Source organism: Acanthochromis polyacanthus, chromosome 11 (assembly GCF_021347895.1).
Source record: "Acanthochromis polyacanthus isolate Apoly-LR-REF ecotype Palm Island chromosome 11, KAUST_Apoly_ChrSc, whole genome shotgun sequence".
In the NCBI taxonomy this organism is placed as follows: Eukaryota; Metazoa; Chordata; class Actinopteri; family Pomacentridae; genus Acanthochromis; species Acanthochromis polyacanthus.
The window spans coordinates 5,828,166-5,848,651 of NC_067123.1; the positions used below are offsets into that span (position 1 = coordinate 5,828,166).

The window sequence follows — 20,486 nt, forward strand, 5'->3', positions numbered from 1 at the left end:
AGTTTCATTCAGTATCAGTCAGGTAATTCTCATTTAAATTTCTATAATAAATAACATCGTAGGTTCCTAACCTTTATTAAATTATATTGTGGAGAGTCAGGTTAACCCGTGTAATAAGTAATATTATATTTGCATAATAAATATCTTAAAATCGATCAGGTAAATGTATATGATAAATAACACTGTATATTCTCAACCAAAATATTTAAATTCTACATATACATTGGTGTGATAAATCATAGTGTAAAAGCTACAGATAAAATGCTTTGCTTAACTTTAATATTGAAGTTTGTTAGTATAATTATTATATATAATTTATCTCATCTTAAACTTAATATGTAGTCAGATTATACTATAATTAATAGTGTTATATATTGCCTTTAACTTTGAAATGAATAAGGTCATTTTTGCATACTATTGTAAGTTTCTAACGCTAATATTGAAGTTAATTTGTAGATCTTAAGTCTGATATATGGAACTTGTAGTGAAACATGTAAAGGAGAATTAATGGTAGTACTTGGACCTGTGAGATGCTAAATGATGCTAAAGCAGCTCTTACTGTTGTTTAATGTATTATAAACACAGATCACCTACAGGTATACATGTAAATACTCGTCTTTTCTGCTGTCCTGTACAGTTCAAGCTGTTCTTTACTGTTCTGGATCAGAGCCAGAATCAGTGTTTATCCTGAGACAAACAATGCAGGGAAGGAACTTAAACTACCCTCAAAACAATCTTTACAACGTCTTTAACAATCTTTATTGTTTAACCGTCATTTCCCCACCTTCAGCCTCTCATGTCTAATCAGGTTACAGGATAATTAGCTAGAAAAAAGCTCCCCCAATAAATGAACATAAATGAAAAGATCAGAGCCACCTAAAGGTCACAGCGAGAACTCATGGAGGATTAGCTTTAGATATGTTCTGATCCACATGAAGTGTTTTGGTCCAGTTTGGTTAGAAAACGCTGTCTGTTTAGAGAAACCACTGAAAGGACAGCTGGTGAAACACTTGATGTATTTATTGTTCATTGTTCATTTTAAAAAGAAGATCTTAACTGATAAACAGCTGCTGGGAAGCTGCTGCTTTAATGGATAAATCCAGTTTAAAGTCAGAGGGCTCTCTTTAACCAGTTAGATTTCCATGGTAACTAATGCTTCGGAACTAAATCTCCATGGTAACTGATGCTTCGGAACTAGATCTCCACGGTAACTGATGCTTCAGAAATAGATCTCCATGGTAACCGATGCTGTGGAGCTACATCTCCACGGTAACTGATGCTATGGAGCTAGATCGCCATGGTAACTGATGCCGTGGAGCTAGATCTCCATGGGAACTGATGCTGTGGAGCTACATCTCCATGGGAACTGATGCTGTGGAGCTACATCTCCATGGTAACTGACATTGTGGAGCTAGATCTCCATGGGAACTGACACTGTGGAGCTAGATCTCCATGGTAACTGACGTTGTGGAGCTAGATCTCCATGCTAACTGATGCTGTGGAGCTAGATCTCCATGGTAACTGATGCTTCGGAACTAGATCTCCACGGTAACTGATGCTTTGGAACTGGATCTCCACGGTAACTGATGCTTCGGAACTGGATCTCCATGGTAACCGATGCTGTGGAGCTATATCTCCACGGTAACTGATGCTATGGAGCTAGATCGCCATGGTAACTGATGCCGTGGAGCTACATCTCCATGGGAACTGATGCTGTGGAGCTACATCTCCATGGTAACTGACATTGTGGAGCTAGATCTCCATGGGAACTGACACTGTGGAGCTAGATCTCCATGGGAACTGATGCTTCGGAACCGGATCTCCACGGTAACTGATGCTTCGGAACTGGATCTCCACGGTAACTGATGCTTCAGAACTAGATCTCCATGGTAACCGATGCTGTGGAGCTATATCTCCACGGTAATTGATGCTATGGAGCTAGATCGCCATGGTAACTGATGCTGTGGAGCTACATCTCCATGGTAACTGACGTTGTGGAGCTAGATCTCCATGGGAACTGACACTGTGGAGCTAGATCTCCATGGTAACTGACGTTGTGGAGCTAGATCTCCATGCTCACTGATGCTGTGGAGCTAGATCTCCATGGTAACTGATGCTTTGGAACTAGATCTCCATGGTAACTGATGCTTCGGAACTAGATCTCCAAGGTAACCGATGCTGTGGAGCTATATCTCCATGGTAACTGATGCTGTGGAGCTAGATCTCCATGGTAACTGACGTTGTGGAGCTAGATCTCCATGGTAACTGATGCTTCAGGACTAGATCTCCATGGTAACTGATGTTGTGGTCGGGAGCTGGTTATGTTCAGAGTTTAGACTTTAATCAAAGATTAGGCGTTTTTATCCAAATCATTCTCTATGAGTGATTCAGAGTCTCATCTGAAGGAAAATGTTTTATTTGCAAACCTGTTGATCTGTACGTTACTAAAACCACTGAATGAAGCCGTGTAGTTACAGTATCACACATTGTGTGCATCACATTGCAATTGGAACCCAACATGTCTTTGGTTGGAGATGCAAAGTATGTTATTATTTTTGGTCCCTTTAACCTGCTGGTTCTGAAGCTGACAAGAAAATGATTATTTTACTGGTATTATAACAGAATATTCAGTCAGTAACAAATCCTTCTTCATCATGAGACAGTGTCAGACTTTTGAAACAACGGTGGTGCCAGTATCATGATATGAAGCACAGTGGTGGCAGAATCATGATTAAAGCACGGTGGTGGCAGCATCATGTGAAGCACGGTGGTGGCAACATGATTAAAGCACGGTGGTGGCAACATCATGATGTGAAGCACGGTGGTGGCAACATCATGATGTGAAGCACGGTGGTGGCAACATCATGATATGAAGCATAGTGGTGATAGCATCATGATTAAAGCATGGTGGTGGCAGCATCATGTGAAGCACGGTGGTGGCAACATGATTAAAGCACGGTGGTGGCAACATCATGATGTGAAGCACGGTGGTGGCAACATCATGATGTGAAGCACGGTGGTGGCAACATCATGATATGAAGCATAGTGGTGATAGCATCATGATTAAAGCATGGTGGTGGCAGCATCATGTGAAGCACGGTGGTGGCAACATCATGATGTGAAGCACGGTGGTGGCAAAATCATGATTAAAGCACGGTGGTGGCAAAATCATGATGTGAAGCACGGTGGTGGCAACATCATGATGTGAAGCACGGTGGTGGCAACATCATGATGTGAAGCACGGTGGTGGCAACATCATGATGTGAAGCACGGTGGTGGCAACATCATGATGTGAAGCACAGTGGTGGCAACATCATGATATGAAGCACGGTGGTGGCAACATCATGATGTGAAGCACAGTGGTGGCAACATCATGATGTGAAGCACGGTGGTGGCAACATCATGATGTGAAGCATAGTGGTGATAGCATCATGATTAAAGCATGGTGGTGGCAGCATCATGTGAAGCACGGTGGTGGCAACATGATTAAAGCACGGTGGTGGCAACATCATGATGTGAAGCACGGTGGTGGCAAAATCATGATTAAAGCACGGTGGTGGCAAAATCATGATGTGAAGCACGGTGGTGGCAACATCATGATGTGAAGCATGATGTGAAGCACGGTGGTGGCAACATCATGATGTGAAGCACGGTGGTGGCAACATCATGATGTGAAGCACGGTGGTGGCAACATCATGATGTGAAGCACGGTGGTGGCAACATCATGATGTGAAGCACGGTGGTGGCAACATCATGATGTGAGGATGCTTTTTAGGAGCTGGTCCTGGAAGGCTTGTAAAGGTAGAGGATAAATAAATGCAGTAAAGTCTAGAGAAATCCTGGCGGACAACCTGATGCAGTCTGAAGAGAACTGAGACTTGGAGAAGATTAGTTTCCATATTATGTTTGAAAATGGCTTTCTACCAGCATTTCTGACTTGTATTATTCCAATTGTTTTTACCGTCATCATTTTTTAAAAATATTCCACACAATTAAAGCTAAAAAGCACCATCTGCTAGCTGTTATCGCTGACTGGAGTTTTAGTTTTTTGAGACAATTTACACACAAAAAAATTCTAGATATGTTGAACTTGCTTCATAGTTCAGATCTTTTACAGGTTTTCAAAGTACAGTAATTTTTAGGAGACATAATGAGTCTCCCTATAAATGTGGTAATGTAGTAAATCAGGTTCAAAACACACCTGGACGTATCCTAAGCACCACAGATCGAACTACAGCAGCAGAAATCTAAACAATAACCAGTGTATTTCCAGCTACAGCTTCACCATCACACCCAGCAGCTGAAACCGTCTGGAATCATCCTTAAAAACACGAATAATTAACAAAAGAAAAGCGTCACATCAAGTGTGTCTTAAACTGGCAGCATGTTCTAACCGAACTGGACCTTCTAGGGAACTCTGTCAAAACAAAATAAGCACAATGAAGCTCTTTAGTCTATTTAAAATCATCACAAAACTTCACATATCATTGATAAATTTAAATAAAAAAACACAGGATTAGCAAACAGGAATCTGTAAAGGCCACGTCTGTACAGCTCTTCAGTTGGAAATATTTTTGGCGCCGAGTCGAGGAATGTTCATGCAGCTGTGAGCTAGAAGTTTAAAGTTCTGCTTTTATGAACTGGACTGACAAATACTGACCTCCCAGAAGATCTAAAGTGTGGAAATATTAGTGTTTGTTGCTTCATAGCGTAAAAAGAAAGAGGTAGAGAACTGAAAACTATGAGTGAACATAAAAACAAACTACTTTCCTCTGTAGGGACGAGTGGTGGGCGATCTGATAATCTTAGCGCGTTGAAGAGCCTGTGATTCTGCACAAAGATGAATTTTTATCTAGTTAGCAAATCTAGCGAGTTAGCATGTCGTAGATTTACCGTCATGTCTTCGGCCCTTTCGCGTACAAATATGTAATATTTTTGCAGCACTCCCACAGAACATACAGCTAGAGAACCATAGAACGATAGACAGATAGATGGATAGATAAAACAAGCAGCGGGGAAATTTTTGATGTTACAGCAGTCAATACAGGAAACAGTGCAAGAAAAAGAGCAGTCTGATTAAGTGCACTGGATTAGAATTGCTGATTTTACCTTTAGTTTAGCAGTTTGAAAACCTCCTTTTCGGAAATATTTTACACATTGCACCATATGTGGAATTAATGGAAGCGCTTAGCGTTGGTCAGCGGTACAAAAAGTATCTAAATCACTCTGATTTGAAACGTAAAAATCCTTTATAATTATATAGAGAGTCTTCAAGTTGGCTCTTTTCTTTTTTCGAATGTAAAATAGATTGGTTTATGAGTCACTGTTTCACATTTAAACTTGTAGAGCCAACGTGCACAAGTCTTACTTATTCATAATGTGTATTTTACTTGAGTAATTTGAATATTAGGAAATTAAAATCCAACCAAAATTGTATAAAATAAAACCTCACTACTAAATATCAGGTCTAAAACCCTACAGTATTATAATTTAAGAGGTAAACCAACTAGCTTAGAAATAAGGCTTAGACCACAATGGATGAAAGCATATTTATCTTCCAATAGATTCTCTTTGGACGGCCGACCAACACTAAAAACGTCCAGTCATTCCTTCATCTTCGCTAACCACCTGATTTTGAGCATTCTTACTTAACTTTTCACTTTTAAATTCTTGCTAACCAGCCTGTCTTGCTCAGGTTCATTCATGTTTCTCTTTAGTGAGTCTCTTGACCTGCTGATGGACTTCACCTCCTCCATCCTAGACGATTCTGAACTTTTCTGTTAAGAGTCAGATTGTCCGACTCAATTTAAAACAGAATTTTATGTCACATAATCTGACACTTCAGTTGTACATTTCAATAACTGATCTTAACCTATCTACAGTACACTATCTGTTATTGCCTCCAGTAATCAAGACATCCGTCTTTCAATAAAGATTTGAGATCTTCTCCATCAACATGCACGTAATCCTTGTACAAAGAATTTACCAGACAGTGGTGCTGCAGTATGAAGGAAAAGTCCCATTCATCATGAGCCGACTTCATGGCATCCTTTTGTGCCTCTACAGCCTCGATAAGCTCGGTATGAAGGGGAAATGCAGCAGTTCTGGTTGGATTGGACCTCCAGCTGGCAGAAGAAGCCTCAATCTGCAGGTCAAGAGACTCACTGGAGAGTCTTGGATGATTCCAAGGAGCGCCTAAACAGCAACATGACCAAGCAGACGAGTTGTCTCCATATTAGTCAGTAATCTAAATCTGACCTTCTCCCAACTACAACATAAACCCAAAGATCAGAGAGAATCCTCAGAACTGAAGCTGGCGTTGCTTGCTTGAACTGCTGCTCTGTCTGTGTCACTTCTCCTGATATCAGTAAACCTTAGTAACAACCTAAGTCATCTGCAGTTTGTCTCCCTGTGTCTGTATCCTCATCCTCTGTCCACCTCGCTGAACTTCCAGAAGATCGACAGGTAGGAAACACCTGACAGTACAGGCGGCTACTTTGAATGACAAATTAACTTAAACATGGCGTCTTTAATGATGCAATCTACAGGAAAGAGCAATATGGCTGAAGCTATTTTTAAGGCTTTAAATAGTACTTTTTCCTTAGTGCATGTAGATTTTTTTAGATTATTTATCAGGTCTTTAGAGTTTACATTTATCACGTACTAACCCTGCTGCTATCTTGTTGTTTAACTTTTCGTGACTACTGTAAGTTTCTGTTACCAAGACAAATTCTTTGAATGTGAGAGCTCACTTGGCAATAAAACTTTTTCTGATTCAGAATCTTCTGCTAATCAGATCAAATGCCGAATTATAACTGTGCACGCTCAACTTTAAAAAGAAGCATCAAAGCCGTGGAGAAAGAGTCACTACTGATTCCACGAGTAATTTGATTACTAAAATGCCTCGAGGCATCATTTAATCTCTAAAGTCTGGACACATAGGAAATCTCATTAACTGTCATTTTTTCCCTCTACAGATTAAATTTGTCTTTGTCCAAAGAAGAAAGAGTTGAAGTGGTACTTCTCAGTTGACAGTATTATCTCTGCTTTTTGCACTGCATCATACAATTATCATTTGCACTATTGTTTTATAGCAATTATTTCAGCACAACTGTAAAATTTCGTTTATAATGAGTTATATTCAATTTTATTACTACAAGTTTTTTCTCCTCCCTGTTCCTCTTTCTATACTTTCTTTACTTTTAATTATTCCCTTCCACATTTCCAGGATGACACCATCAGTTGAAACCAAATTCCTTGCATGTTGTGTACGTACTTGTCCATTAAAGCTGATTCTGATCGACGTGAAGGATGGACACACTGAAAGATAGCAGACAAATTCAATTTAATTACTTGAAAATGTGTATTTTTGCCTATATGTCCAGACTTTAGGGACTCCCTGTACTATTCTACAGGGTGGGCCATAAGTTTCCATACGTAGGAAAATGTATAATGCATAGTTTTATGTTTCAGGTACCCTAGAAGATGCGTTTGACGCCATCTTTGGGGGCACTTGAAGGCCACGGTGTATCAGGTGAAGATACGAGACATAAATCATCTCCAGGAATGCATCACCAACGCCATCACAAGCAGAACTTCAACTGTGCTAATTCAAGCTCATCAACAGTGGAAAACACGTATTAATGTGCTTTCAAAACAATGGTAATCATATAGAGCACATTATATAAATAAAAACAGTTGTCCAACATAAAATGTTTATTTTTCCTATGCATGGAAACTTACAGTCCACCCTGTACAGTATATGTGCCACTTCTGATGCTGTAACGCACATGCAAAGCGAGGAATGCAAAATGGTGAAGACAGACAGACAAAAAAGGAAACTAAATAATTTTTTTTGTCCCATTACGTGAATAACTGAAAGAATACTCGATTCTGAAAGTAATCGACAGCTGCAGCCCTGCTTCAGAACTAGAATAATAAAATCAAACAGGATGCTGATGGCTTTTCACAGCAAGTTTTGTAGCTAGAACAACTAATAAAGTGAGGAAATCTGTGATTTGAATTCTAACCCGTAAGCTCTCCTTTTCCCAGATCGCCCACCACGATGTTGGGAGTGTAGCTGGAGAATCAGGAGCAACAAACAACAAACGTGAGTGATGTAAAAGTTAATGGTCCCTGAGCAAACAGCTTCACATGATGCGTTGTAGTTGGGAAATCCGTGTGTAAACCGTAAACAACCTCGGCTGCAGAGCCTCGTTATGAAACGCCACACAAAGCACTTGTGGTTTTACTGCATCATACGTATTCTACCTCCTGTCGGCCAACGTGCAGCAGCACAATGCTCCCGTTATCTGGGAATGTTTTCACGTCCACAGGCTCTACGGCCTCTGAACCAGGAGAGGATGGATAATGTGCAGCGTGACCCTCCACAAAAATAAAGATCTTCTGTCTGGAGCCGCAGGAACAATGGTCAGTCATTTCCCACCAGGAAGGATGGGAGCTGTGGGCTAAAACAACAGCGACGTACTTCAGCGCTGCTAGGTGCATCCGTTGTCGACACACGCCTTGGCTGCGGTGAACACGTGGTAGACGCTGACCTGGGGGAACATGGTGAGAGCTCCGACCAGCGAGCCGGCCTGGATGGAGATGCCGCACCACAGCAGGGCGGCGTGACCGGCCTCGTGGAGCAGAGTCCCGATCACCGCCTTCAGATAGGAGAAGAGGCCGATGAAGACGATCCAGGAGATGACCTGCAGGGGGCGCAAACACAGAGCCCGAATCAGAGGAGGAAAGTATAAAACTGAAGCTTCTGGCTGCAGGAGAACAGTTTATCTTCTGAGTGAGAAAACCTGAAAAAAATCCAAGTATCGGCCGAGATAAGGTTTAGAAAAGGTTATTGCAAGTGTGTTTTTCTTGGAGGTTTCAGTGAGTAAAAAATGTCCAAGTACCAGCCGTAATAAGAGCTGGGTGAATTCTTTAAATTCTTTGTTATCTCCTTTGGTGCAAGATAAACTGGACCATCCTTTGGAAAAAGACAGGATGTCAACAACAGCCGTTTATGTAGCTTAACCCTTACAAGGCCATGCTATTTTAGATATATTTGCATGTACAGCCATATTTCTGCAGAAGTACATATACTAAAACATATTGTATACTAAAACCACCTAATCCATAAAAATATCGATCAAGTCTTGCGAGGTCGCATTGTCGTAGACGTTCACCATTGTGAATTTCGGCCGTGTTATTACGGTACGCGGCCCCGATAAGAGCTTTGTAATTGTGGCTTCGTTATAACGGCTCATACGGCTTTATCATTTGAAATGAGCAAAGTCGGGGCCAATGTTTCATTGGTCGACTTAAACATACGGGTGTGTGCATATTTTATGTTAATTAGCAATCATAAACAAGTCACACGTGTTGAGCCGAGAACGTTCGGTTTCGGCTGTGTGTACGAGTAAGCGGGAACAGAGTATACTCGGTCCCGGCTTTTGAAGGGTTAATGAATGTAAAGTCACATTAATTCAGCATTAGCTGTCTTTTCCTTCGTCCTCATTAATTCTTGTTCACCTCACAATGTTTTGCATCAAGGGAAAGTGTTTAAAAACGACATGAGATGGAAGTTCTTTCATGATTCAAGTGCGACCCCTGTATGCTAAAGATCAAAGGACAGAAGTATTTAACTCTGTAGACTCATGTCTTTTGTGTACTAAATGGCAGAAATCATTGATTTTCATGAGTATAAACAGATTCATTGCACTGCTCTGCTGTAAATCTCTACCCCTGTCAGCTGGAGGCTTTTTAACTTTAATAATCTCCTCTTTGTAAATCCATACTTCTGCCTGATCTACCATGTTACAGTAAAAGCAGAGTTCCAGTCGCCATAGAGTTTTTAAACACATTTTGAAATATTGCGTTGTTTGCAAATGCGTTTTTCTTGGAGGTTTAGTTGAGTAAAAAGTGTCCAAGTATCAGCTAGGATAAGAGCTGGTTGAATTCTTTAAATTGTTTATTTGCCACAAGATAAACTGGACCATCCTTTGCAAAAAGACAGAACGTCAAAACAGCCGTTTATGTAGCTTAATGAACGTAAAGTCAGATTAATTCAGCATTAGTTGTCTTTTCCTTCATCCTCATGAGTTCTCCTTCACCTCACAATGTTTTACATCAAGATAAAGTGTTTAGAAAATGGCACACGATGGAAGTTCTTTCATTATTCAAGGGCGATCTGAAGCATTTCACTCTAATGACTTACGTCTACAGCTTAGCGTCCTCATAAAATGGCAGAAATGACAATTATCAGTATAAACAGATTTAAAGTCGTACTGATGCACTGCTCTGTTGTAAATCTTAATCCCTTCAAAATCCATACTTCTGCCTGATCTACCATGTTACAGTTAAAAAAGTTCCAGTCGCCATACTGTGTTTTTTTAAGCACATTTTGAAATACTGCGTTGGAAAAGGTTATTGCAAGTGTGTTTTTCTTGGAGGTTTAGGTGAGTAACAGATGTCCATGTACCAGCCGTGATAAGAGCAGGTTGAATTCTTTAAATTCTTCATTTGTTATCTCCTTTGGTGCAAGATAAAGTGGACCATCCTTTGCAAAAAGACAGGATGTCAACAACAGAAGTATACGTAGCTTAATGAACGTAAAGTCAGATTAATTCACCATTAGTTGTCTTTTCCTTCATCCTCATGAATTCTCCTTCACCTCAATATTTAACATCAAGGAAAAGTGTTTAAAAAACGACATGAGATGGAAGTTCTTTCATTAGTCAAGTGTGACCTGAAGCATTTAACTGTATAGACTTGTGCATTAAATGGCAGAAATGATTGATTTTCATGAGTATAAACAGATTCAATGCACTGCTCTGTTGTAAAACTCTACAAGCCAGTACTTCTGCCTGATCCACCACATGTTACAGTAAAAGCAGTTTCAGTCGCCATATTGTGTTTTGAGGCACTTTTTAAAGCACTGCATTAGAAAAAGCTATTGCAAATGTGTTTTTTCTTTGAGTAAAATGTGTCTCAGTATCCGCCATGATAAGAGCTGAGGAACAGACCATCCATACTTGGTTCCTTATCTCTGTCTCGGTTCATAACACACTGGACTGTTGTTTGCAAAAGGAAAATACATCAACAACAGCTGACAACACGTGTTTATGGAATGACAGCGAGGTCAAGTTAACTTTTTCTATCAAGCAAAAGTGTTTATAGAAAGACGAAGGATATCATTTCTTTAACATTTAAGCACGACTTCTGTCTGCTAAAGATCCAGAGACGACATTTAACTCTGTGAACTCGTGGATACAGTTTTGTGTGCAGAAATCAAAATGGCAAAAACCTGCATCTATGTTCTTTTTAACAGGTTTAACCCTCGTGTCGTCCTGCAGGTCAAAATGGACCTGTTTTAAAGTTTGAAAATGTGGGGAAAAAAATAAAATTTTCACAGTGAAACTTTTGATGTCCACATTGTCAACATTTTTGGGAAATCTTTGAACATTTTTTGGTGGAAAAAAAAACTTCTGAAGAACATTCACAAAAGAATCAACCAAAATCCAGCGAATTTAGCTGGATTTTGGTTGATTTTTTGTGTGAATGTTCTTAAACAAAATATTAGAAGTTTTACTGATATATATGGAATTACTTTTAGATTTTTTTGGAAGATTTGTACTCATTTTTAAAAAAAATATTTACAAGAATTTATTTGCCGCATTTGGGGGATTTTTTTAAATGAAACTTTTAAAGAATTATTGGAATTTTCTTCCTGAAGATTTTGCAAATATTCAGAAATTTGTGGAATTTTTTTTGCTGAATTTTTGGATTTTTGTCAGACAAGGAAAGAATATTTTTTGGTGCCCGTAAATGAGGACAACAGGAAGGTTAAAGTCGTACCGATGCACTGCTCTGTTGTAAATCTTAATTTCTGCAAGCTGGAGCCTTTTTAACTTCAATAATCACCTGTTTGCAAACACTTCTGCCTGATCTATTGTGTCACAGTAAAAGAAGAGCATCAGTCGCTCTAATGTGTTTTTAATCACATTAAGAAGTGTCCTGTTTTTGCAAAAGTAAGCAAAGATAAAAAAAAAAGCAAAGCCAGTTGTACAAATATTATTATGTTTTGCTCACCTGAGGTGATTTTTGATTGTTTCTAAAAGAGTTAATAAGCATAATGTAGCTGGAAACATGTTTTCAAATCAATTCTGACATCTGACAGAATGAAACGTAACCAGCTGCTAAAAAAAAAAATAATTAAAGTTTTCAGATTGAAACTAATTCCTGAAGACTCCTCGACATTTTTCTCTCGTTGCCGGACTAAGTTTTGTTTCTTATTCTTGAATTTATTTTAATTTTTAGCAGTTGGCAACCAATTGTTTAGTTTGTCTTCTTCTACTCTATTTATTAAAGCTAACACGGCTTTCAGCGCCACCTTCTGGGGACAACATGCAGCACAGTTTATTCATGCCAAAGCAGCTCAAAGAAACAAGTCAAATTCGCATTTTCTTTTGGATTTATTTTTGTGATATTTCAAAAGTTTGCTCCATAATTTGTTCAACAATTATCTGCAAACACAGCCACTAAGGCTTTAATAGTACCAGTCATGCATGACCTTAGCTTAGGGTTATTTATGGTTTTTATAGCAGCAGTTTGTCACGTCGACCTCTTTAGTAAAGCATAAACCATCATCAGTAAAGTCTTTAAAGCCTCTCTCCTGCCTGACTTTTGATTAAGAACAGTTTAAAGACAGTTCTTAATTTGTTGGATTGTCTATTTTATTTCTGTCTTCTTAAACGTAGCTTTTATTATATTTTATTATAATGATATTTCCTTTTTAATCTGTTATCTGACTTTAACTCGACTTGTCCCCTCTTTTTATCAGTTTATCAGTCATCTATAAAGACCTTTGAACTACAATTAGATGCACACGATGTGCCATAAAAAGGAAGTTTAACTGATTAACTTCTGCTTAATCATCAGTATTAAATGTCAGAAAGGAATTAAGTTCACAGCTAAATTTGAAATGAGTTTTTTGCTAACTTAAACATGGAAAACCCTGTTAGCAAATTTGGTCATCTGGTATCGATCTAATAAATCTAATAATCATCTAATAAATGCGCTTTTGACTGAACTGTTACATGTTTCTAATAGACTGAGATCAAAGCAGACAAATGAGCACATCAACCAACACCTAAAGCAAAGATGTTTCATCTACCATCATATTACGCTCAGATTGTTCTACAGAACTTAACAAATACCTCACATCTGTTGTGTTTGTCTTGCTTTGAAACACACCACTTTAAACACAGAATAACGGTTTATTGCTGGTTCTTCTCTCAGGATTATTTATTATGATTACGGTATTACTTGGTTTTTCAGATGCTATATTTTATGACACTTTAAACACAATTTAATTAAAAAAGAAAAGCTTTCACATCCATGTTTAAAAATTCATAAAATGGCAATAAAACAAAATAATTTCCCTCTGAATTCAGTTCATCTCCAGGAGGTAAAATATGAATAAAACTGTTCATTCTTATAAACAGACACTACGATTACGGATGTTCTGTGAACGCCTCACGTGCACAGAGAAGCTTCTAGTCTGCAGCAACTAAAAAACTCAAAAGATTAGCTTGAAAATAGTAAAATAAGGTTTTCTAATGTTAGAGTTACTCCAGCTGATTTTATCTACAAGGTTTGTTCTCTTTCAGGGGAGTTTTCTATGAGCCAAACGTGCAATTTAAATGTCAGTATTGCAGCTGATCACATTGATTTAACTGCAGGAAGCCAAAAATCATGAATGTGATTAATATTTAATTAAACGTTTAGCGCTGGATGCTCATCTCATACTGACTGTACCAAAAATCAAACATGCAACGTTTTGCAAGTTCATAATTTGCCAAATTTTATCTACTTTTCTTGCAAAACTGCCGCTAACATTAACACATTTTGAGGATTTTTTTTTTTTTACATTATGAACTCTCGGGTCGTCAGGGTTTAAATTTCTGTTACAGAAGTTAAAACGAACACAGAGAGGCAGTTTTCAGTTTCTACAAACCACAAATCTGGAACAAACTCCCAGAAAAATGCAGATCTGCTGCAACTTTCACTTCTTTAAACCAAATCTGAAGCTTTTGAGTATCCTAAAGTGCACCATAGCGTTCCCGTTTAACCTATTATTTCATATTTAACTCGTTTAACTGTGTTGACCTGTCATTATTTTTAATATTTACACTTTGTCTTGATGTGTTTTATGGTTTATATAAAGCACTTTGAATTGCCTTGTTGTTAAAATGTGTTTTACAAATAAACTTGCCTTACCTACTATCCTAAAACAGTCAGTGTTTAATCATTTTGGTGAAAATCATGTGACTACATCTGCAGTAATCCAAACATAGAGTTGAATATCGTCACTCACCACTAGCGCCACCCCAGCAGGACTTCCCAGCAGCGGAGGACAGGGGCTGAGAGCAGCTAACGCCATCAGATAGGAAGCAAAAACAAGTCCGGCCACAGACAAGAAGCCCAAACCTGAGGACGATCTGAAGACAAAGGAGGAGTTTAACACAGAGGAGAAGAGTTTCTACAAACTCACATCATCAGGTTTCTTCTGCTCGACCATCTCTGATCTGCTTCAAACTTTATCAGAAACTATGAACACTTAAAGTGGTGTGTGTAAAATTTTAGCCTGAAACGTCAAATACTTTCTGTAATAAAATGTTGTAAAAACTGCCTGTTGACCCACTTTCAGCAGGTTTTTTTCTCACTGAACAACAATATCTGAGAAACTATTAAAGATAAAAGCTGAACATTTTTGCTGTTATTTCTCATCATGTCATTAATTCAGAATCTACAAAAGAGGACAAGTTGATTAAATCACCTCTGATTATTGGCGAGTTGAACTAAGAGAACAAATTCAAGTGGTCAGGAGAAGTTCCATTTTTTCAACAAAAAAAGTTTGTCACTGGGTAATTTAAAAACAGCAGAAATCATGAGGAATATGTGAAATATGAAGCTAAAACTGCACAATTATCTTTAGAAAAATCTACATTTTTCAGGTAAATCAGATGGTTGAGCAGAGATTTGAGATTGAATGAACCTTTCGACTTAAATTAACTTTGTATGAATTTTTGTGACCAACGATTCCCTAGTAAAGTATTCTACATATTTAGTTTGTATTATTGTGAGATATTGTCATCCAACCATTCAAATTTCAATGTGTGGAAAAATGTAGAAAGTGGGTCGATGTGGTTTTAAAAATTCGTATTTAACATATCGAGCTAAAATTCCACAAATATCTTTATGCTGTATGGTATCTACAGTTGTGCTCATAAGTTTACATACCCTGGCAGAATTTGTAAAATGTGCTCCATTCTTTAATGAAAACATGAATGATCAGAGCAAATACAATTACATGACAATAAATAGCACCAGCCCTAAATGAAAGAAAAATGTTTCCATGAACAAACATGTTTGCTAAAAAATAAAGGAAAATATTTCACAAATTTGGCCAGGGTATGTAAACTTATGAGCACAACTGTATATTTTGTGCTATTAAAATTTCAGGTACATTTGAGAACATCAGATATGACGGTAACTGAGTTTGAACACATAATAAGGCCAAAAAACACGCTTCGCTTAAAACATCCCCCGCCTTATATATAGTGCCTGTAAGTGCAAGAAATAATAATATATACTGGACGATACACCTACAAAATGATACATCTTCACTGCAATAAAAACAATCAGGTCAAGGTCATGCACCAAAAAAGGCAAATCTACATTATGCACAGGTGGTGTTGGTGCAATATGCATGAAATCCTTCAGGTAGTTTCTGACATATGCTCCAGAAACAGAATCAAAAAAATATTTGAAGTGCCTCACAATGACCTTGAAAATCAGGTCAAGGTCATACACCCCAAAAGGCACATCTACACTACTAACAGGCTTAGTGTGCGCAATATGAATGAAATCCCTCAACTAGTTTCTGAGATCTGCTCCGGAAACCAAAAAATATTTGAAGTGCCTCACAATGACCTTGAAAATCAGGTCAAGGTCATACACCCCAAAAGGCACATCTATACTACATAGAGATGGCCTGGGTGCAATATGAATGAAATCCCTCAACTAGTTTCTGAGATATGATCCGGAAACGAAATGTGGACGGATGGACGGACGAACGGACCCACGCCAATATTATTTTTTAATAAAAAAAAGGAAGCTGCGTCTCACCTGAGGACTACAAACATGGAGAGGAAACAGGCCAGGGGGTTTGCCATGTTTCCGAGCACCACGGAGAGGTGGTAGGTCATGTTCCCGTAGGGCAGACAGGAGAAGCTCTGGATGGACGGCAGGACTCCGTTGCTGAGGGCATTGGAGACGGCGAGCAGCGCTAGCAGGTAGATGTTTCGTGGCGTCCAGAAGGTCTGACCATGCGACTGCTGCTCCTCCAGCTGGACCTGATCCTCCGACACCGGCGTCCCTCCGTTGTGAAGCCGTTCGGTTTCATCTCCGTCCTTCGCCGCCGTGCTGCCCGACTCCTGCGGCGGCTCGGCACTCGGAGGCTGCGTCTGTCTTCGGGTCAAAGCCAGAAAGCACAGCGCCGACACTGTCAGCATCACAAACAGGAACCAGAAGAAGTTCTGTGCAGGAAAATTCTCCTTCAGGTACTCCGGCTCCACGGTGCCGTTGACCGTTTTACACTCCAGCTTGTTGACTCCTTGTCCCAGCGCCACGATGCAGGGGAACAGGGCGCTGAGGCCCTGGCCGATGAAGAAGGTCCGGATGTACTGAGGCGGGTAGCGGAACATGAAGGGCAGGAATGTGACGTTGGAGGTGCAGCAGACCAGAGACAAGACGAAGGTGAGGAGCAGGAAGGGAAGCGACCGTTTCTCTCCTGCGATGACGACGGTGTGCGACCAGAAGATGGCGAGGAAGGCCGACGCCACCACGGCCAGCAGCTGGATGCAGTGGATGACCAGCCGCTCGTTGAGCCGCCCGGGAGCACAGTGGTGGGTGATGGTTACTGCGATCGGACCGAGGTTCCCCAACGCTATGAGCACTGTCAGGTAGGCGGGAAGGTTCCACTCTGAAACAAGAACAAGGAAACATATCAGCTGGAGGTGATGAGATATTGAGGACGATCTAAAATACGGCACCTTTATCTGAACTAATGTAAACATGGACAGAGCCTGAAGGTCTACACACACCCCATCTGCAAACACTCATTTTAGATCCAAACCTGGTCTAACTGTAAAAAAAAGAACTGTGAAATCTCATCTTTTTGACTTTAACACATAGAGTAATCGTCTCGTGAACCAGAAACGGAGCTTTAAATACTACTTGACCTCTGTAGGACAATCTAGTGTACAATTAGCCTATTTATAGTGGTTTTAGATCTGTAGCTGGTCTAATGTGGTCTACATGTGGAAAAGAATTACAGTTTTAGCATTTTAATGACTAGAATAAAACTTTCACACATCTAAGACTGTTTTTAAGTTTATTTTACCTCCATTTGCATAATTTAGGCCTGATTTTACTCATCTAAATATAACAGGTTTAGATCTGTACCTGGTCTAATGTGGTATAAATGTGGGGGAAAACTGTAAACTCTCGCTTTATTGTAGTTTCATAAGTAGAATTAAGGATTCACAAATAAAACTAGCACATTAGAGGCTGTGTTTTCATTTTTTTTAACCCCCTTTGACATCATTGAGGCCTGTTACTAGTCTATATATAGCAGGTTTTGGATGTGTAACTGGTCTACCTGTGGAAAAAAACAGTGAAAGGCCCCTTTATTGTGGTTTCTTAGATAGAATAAAGGATTCACAAATGTTCAACTGTGTTTTAGACACCGCTGACAGTTTACTCATAATGTTTAACCTGGTTTTACATTATTAAAACCTGGATAACAGGCAGAACTCAATGCTGGAAGTTAAGTTTCTCCTTATATTAGTTTCCTGTCCCTTAACCGTAGAATAAATTCAGCATAAAATAGCTGCAGCTGAGGAAAAACATTATAGATGCCAAAGCTGAGTAAAATTTAAAAAACACTTTTAGTACATTTGAGCTGTATACAGGTGGTTTAATGCACTTAGTTTACATTCTACTCCTTCAAAAACAGAATATACGTTTACTGTCATTTGTGTATTACATTACAGTACAGCTACAATGGATTTATTTGTGCCGTTTCTCCAGTCAGCTTTATAGATGTATGGGGGAAAATTAAATAAAACAATGAAAAAGGTTAAAGCAGTAGCAATAAAAAAAACATACTAATATACATTAAAATAAAGCACTTGAGGTCATATTTTGTGGTGTGCAGAAGTTATATTGCACATAACATGACATAATATTATGCTTTAATCTTTGAATACTATTTTTTATTTATTGACACTACTGCACCATTAACCCAGTCTTAATGTTTAATATATAAACCAATATAAATGTAAAATTATTGCAGTAGTTTTAATTAAACATACAGCTAGCTTATATTGTTGAAACGAGCTAGCATCGTCTGTTTGATACCTGAAGCCTCTATAACCTGAAAAACAAACAAAATAAATCCAAACTGTGTGTCTTTGTTGGGTAAAACAAGTAGTTTCAGTGGGTGGAAGGTCGAAACAGGTAACCGGGTTTTAACCCCGGAGCTCCGGACACTGACCTTCGGGCAGCACGTTGACGAGCACCGGCAGCTCGACCCACAGACTGTTGACGGACACCCAGGAGCCCATCGCGAACAGCGCCATGAGGCCGTGAGTCACCGCGGAGCTGCTCCACCAACTGGCCGACATGCTGACTCTCACTGCGGCTGACAGGAGGATGGGATGCCGGTGAGCCGCTGGACCTGGTTCGGGTCAAACAGCGACAATGTGCGGCTTCTTCACGCCGGAACTGGAGCCACAATGAAGGGCGAACGTTACGCAAAGTTCCCGCCCCTTAGGCTGCCTTCATGGACCCTCGGAACTTTGTTAATTACAGATACAGAACAGGTGTAATATAGAGTATTTAAGCGTTTCAGATTTGCATTTATCCATTTAAAATACTATAAATAACATACTTAGCAACTATAGCACAAAAAACATCAAACATGGACTGAAAAACGCCGCTTTATAGCAATTAAACTCGGAAAAAACAAAATTCCACTGTATTTGGTTAATTTACAGCAAAACTCCACCTTGTACAGTGTTCAGCTGACTATTTTCAAAATGCAAATTCTCTCGTTATCGGAAATAAAAGATTAGGAATCGCTCTTATTTAAGATTGAACAAAAATACATGATTAAAAATATACGGCGTCCTCGTTAATCCTGAACGCCCGGCGAAGAGGCGTTCAAAGACCAAAACAGAGCGTCGATTTTCTGTTGAAGTTGCGCAGTGAACACATCCCTGTTTAAGAAACGAACATTTTTAAGAGTTTTGACTGTTTAAATAAATAAAATCTACAATTTAACCAATCTTTTTTGGTGTTATAGTGAAAACACACACACACACACACACACACACACACAAAACCCTGCAGAGTCATGTTAATTGTAAAAAAAAAACAAGCCAAAACTATACATAATATATTCATCAAAGCCTGTATTCCTCCAAAAAAGACATTTCCTTACTGTATTTAAATATAAAAATGTTTGCTGTTATTTGAAAGAACGATATAAAAATAAAAATAAAAATTACACTACAACTTAGAAATCAAGTTTTTAAAGTTCTGCTTTTGTAACTGTTGATAAAACACCAGTTTTGTGGTCACCAGTTTTATTATTTGATGCTATTTATGACCCAAAACTACATTCTGTTGACTATTTCAGCTAAATCTTGAGGATTTCACGGGTTGAATTTTTGTAAATCCACCCTCAAAAGTCACAATTTAAATGGTCCAACGTCGAATAAAAGACATGCAATTTGTTGAGAACACAGAGGTTTCCAGCAGATATACACCATATTTTTTTGATTTATTGACATAAACAGCTCTAACAGTTTATAACTGCATTTTTTCCTATCAATTTACTACTTTGTTCTAGATTTTCCTGTTTTTTTTTAAATAGAACTGCCTGTCTCTGCAAAACCATTGCATTTATTACATAAAATGTAATTAAATTCACATATATTCCATTATGTGTCCTAAATGAGTGTTTTCTTTGCTTTCTATAAACATTTTCAAAACAGACTAAAGCAGAAAAGGTGCAAATTGGTTCATAAAAATTCATCAGAATGCCAGAAATTAAATTAAAACCTTCACCCATGCTGATGTCGTTTTGTTTTTCTGTTATTCTCATCTGTTTGTAGACCATGAACCAGTTTTAAGTGCAAAATAACACTTACATTAAACAAATCTGTATGAAATATAACATTTACTTCTTTTAATTGTTGCTGGAGCATACATGAGCATTTCCAGTCTGGCAACTAACATTCCTGCACTAGCAATTGGAATTCATAGGCTAGCAACCAAAGTTACAAACTAGCATTACTAGCCTAGAAACTATAATAATTCCCATACAAACAAGTTGCATTCCTACGCTAGCCACAAGA

At 38.8% G+C, this 20,486-nt stretch overlaps 1 protein-coding gene across 1 annotated transcript; it reads right to left on the reverse strand.

Moving 5' to 3' along the window:
* Positions 1 to 736: 736 nt before the first annotated feature.
* On the reverse strand, positions 737 to 18,864 carry LOC110960564 (solute carrier family 52, riboflavin transporter, member 2-like). Its single transcript, XM_022207839.2, has 4 exons — positions 18,620 to 18,864; positions 16,189 to 17,044; positions 14,375 to 14,498; positions 737 to 8,711 (listed from the first exon to the last, which is right to left on the reverse strand). Exons 1-4 carry the CDS (start codon positions 18,747 to 18,749, stop codon positions 8,499 to 8,501), a joined length of 1,323 nt encoding a protein of 440 aa, XP_022063531.1. The 5' UTR covers positions 18,750 to 18,864; the 3' UTR covers positions 737 to 8,498.
* Between the last annotated feature and the right edge of the window lie 1,622 nt (positions 18,865 to 20,486).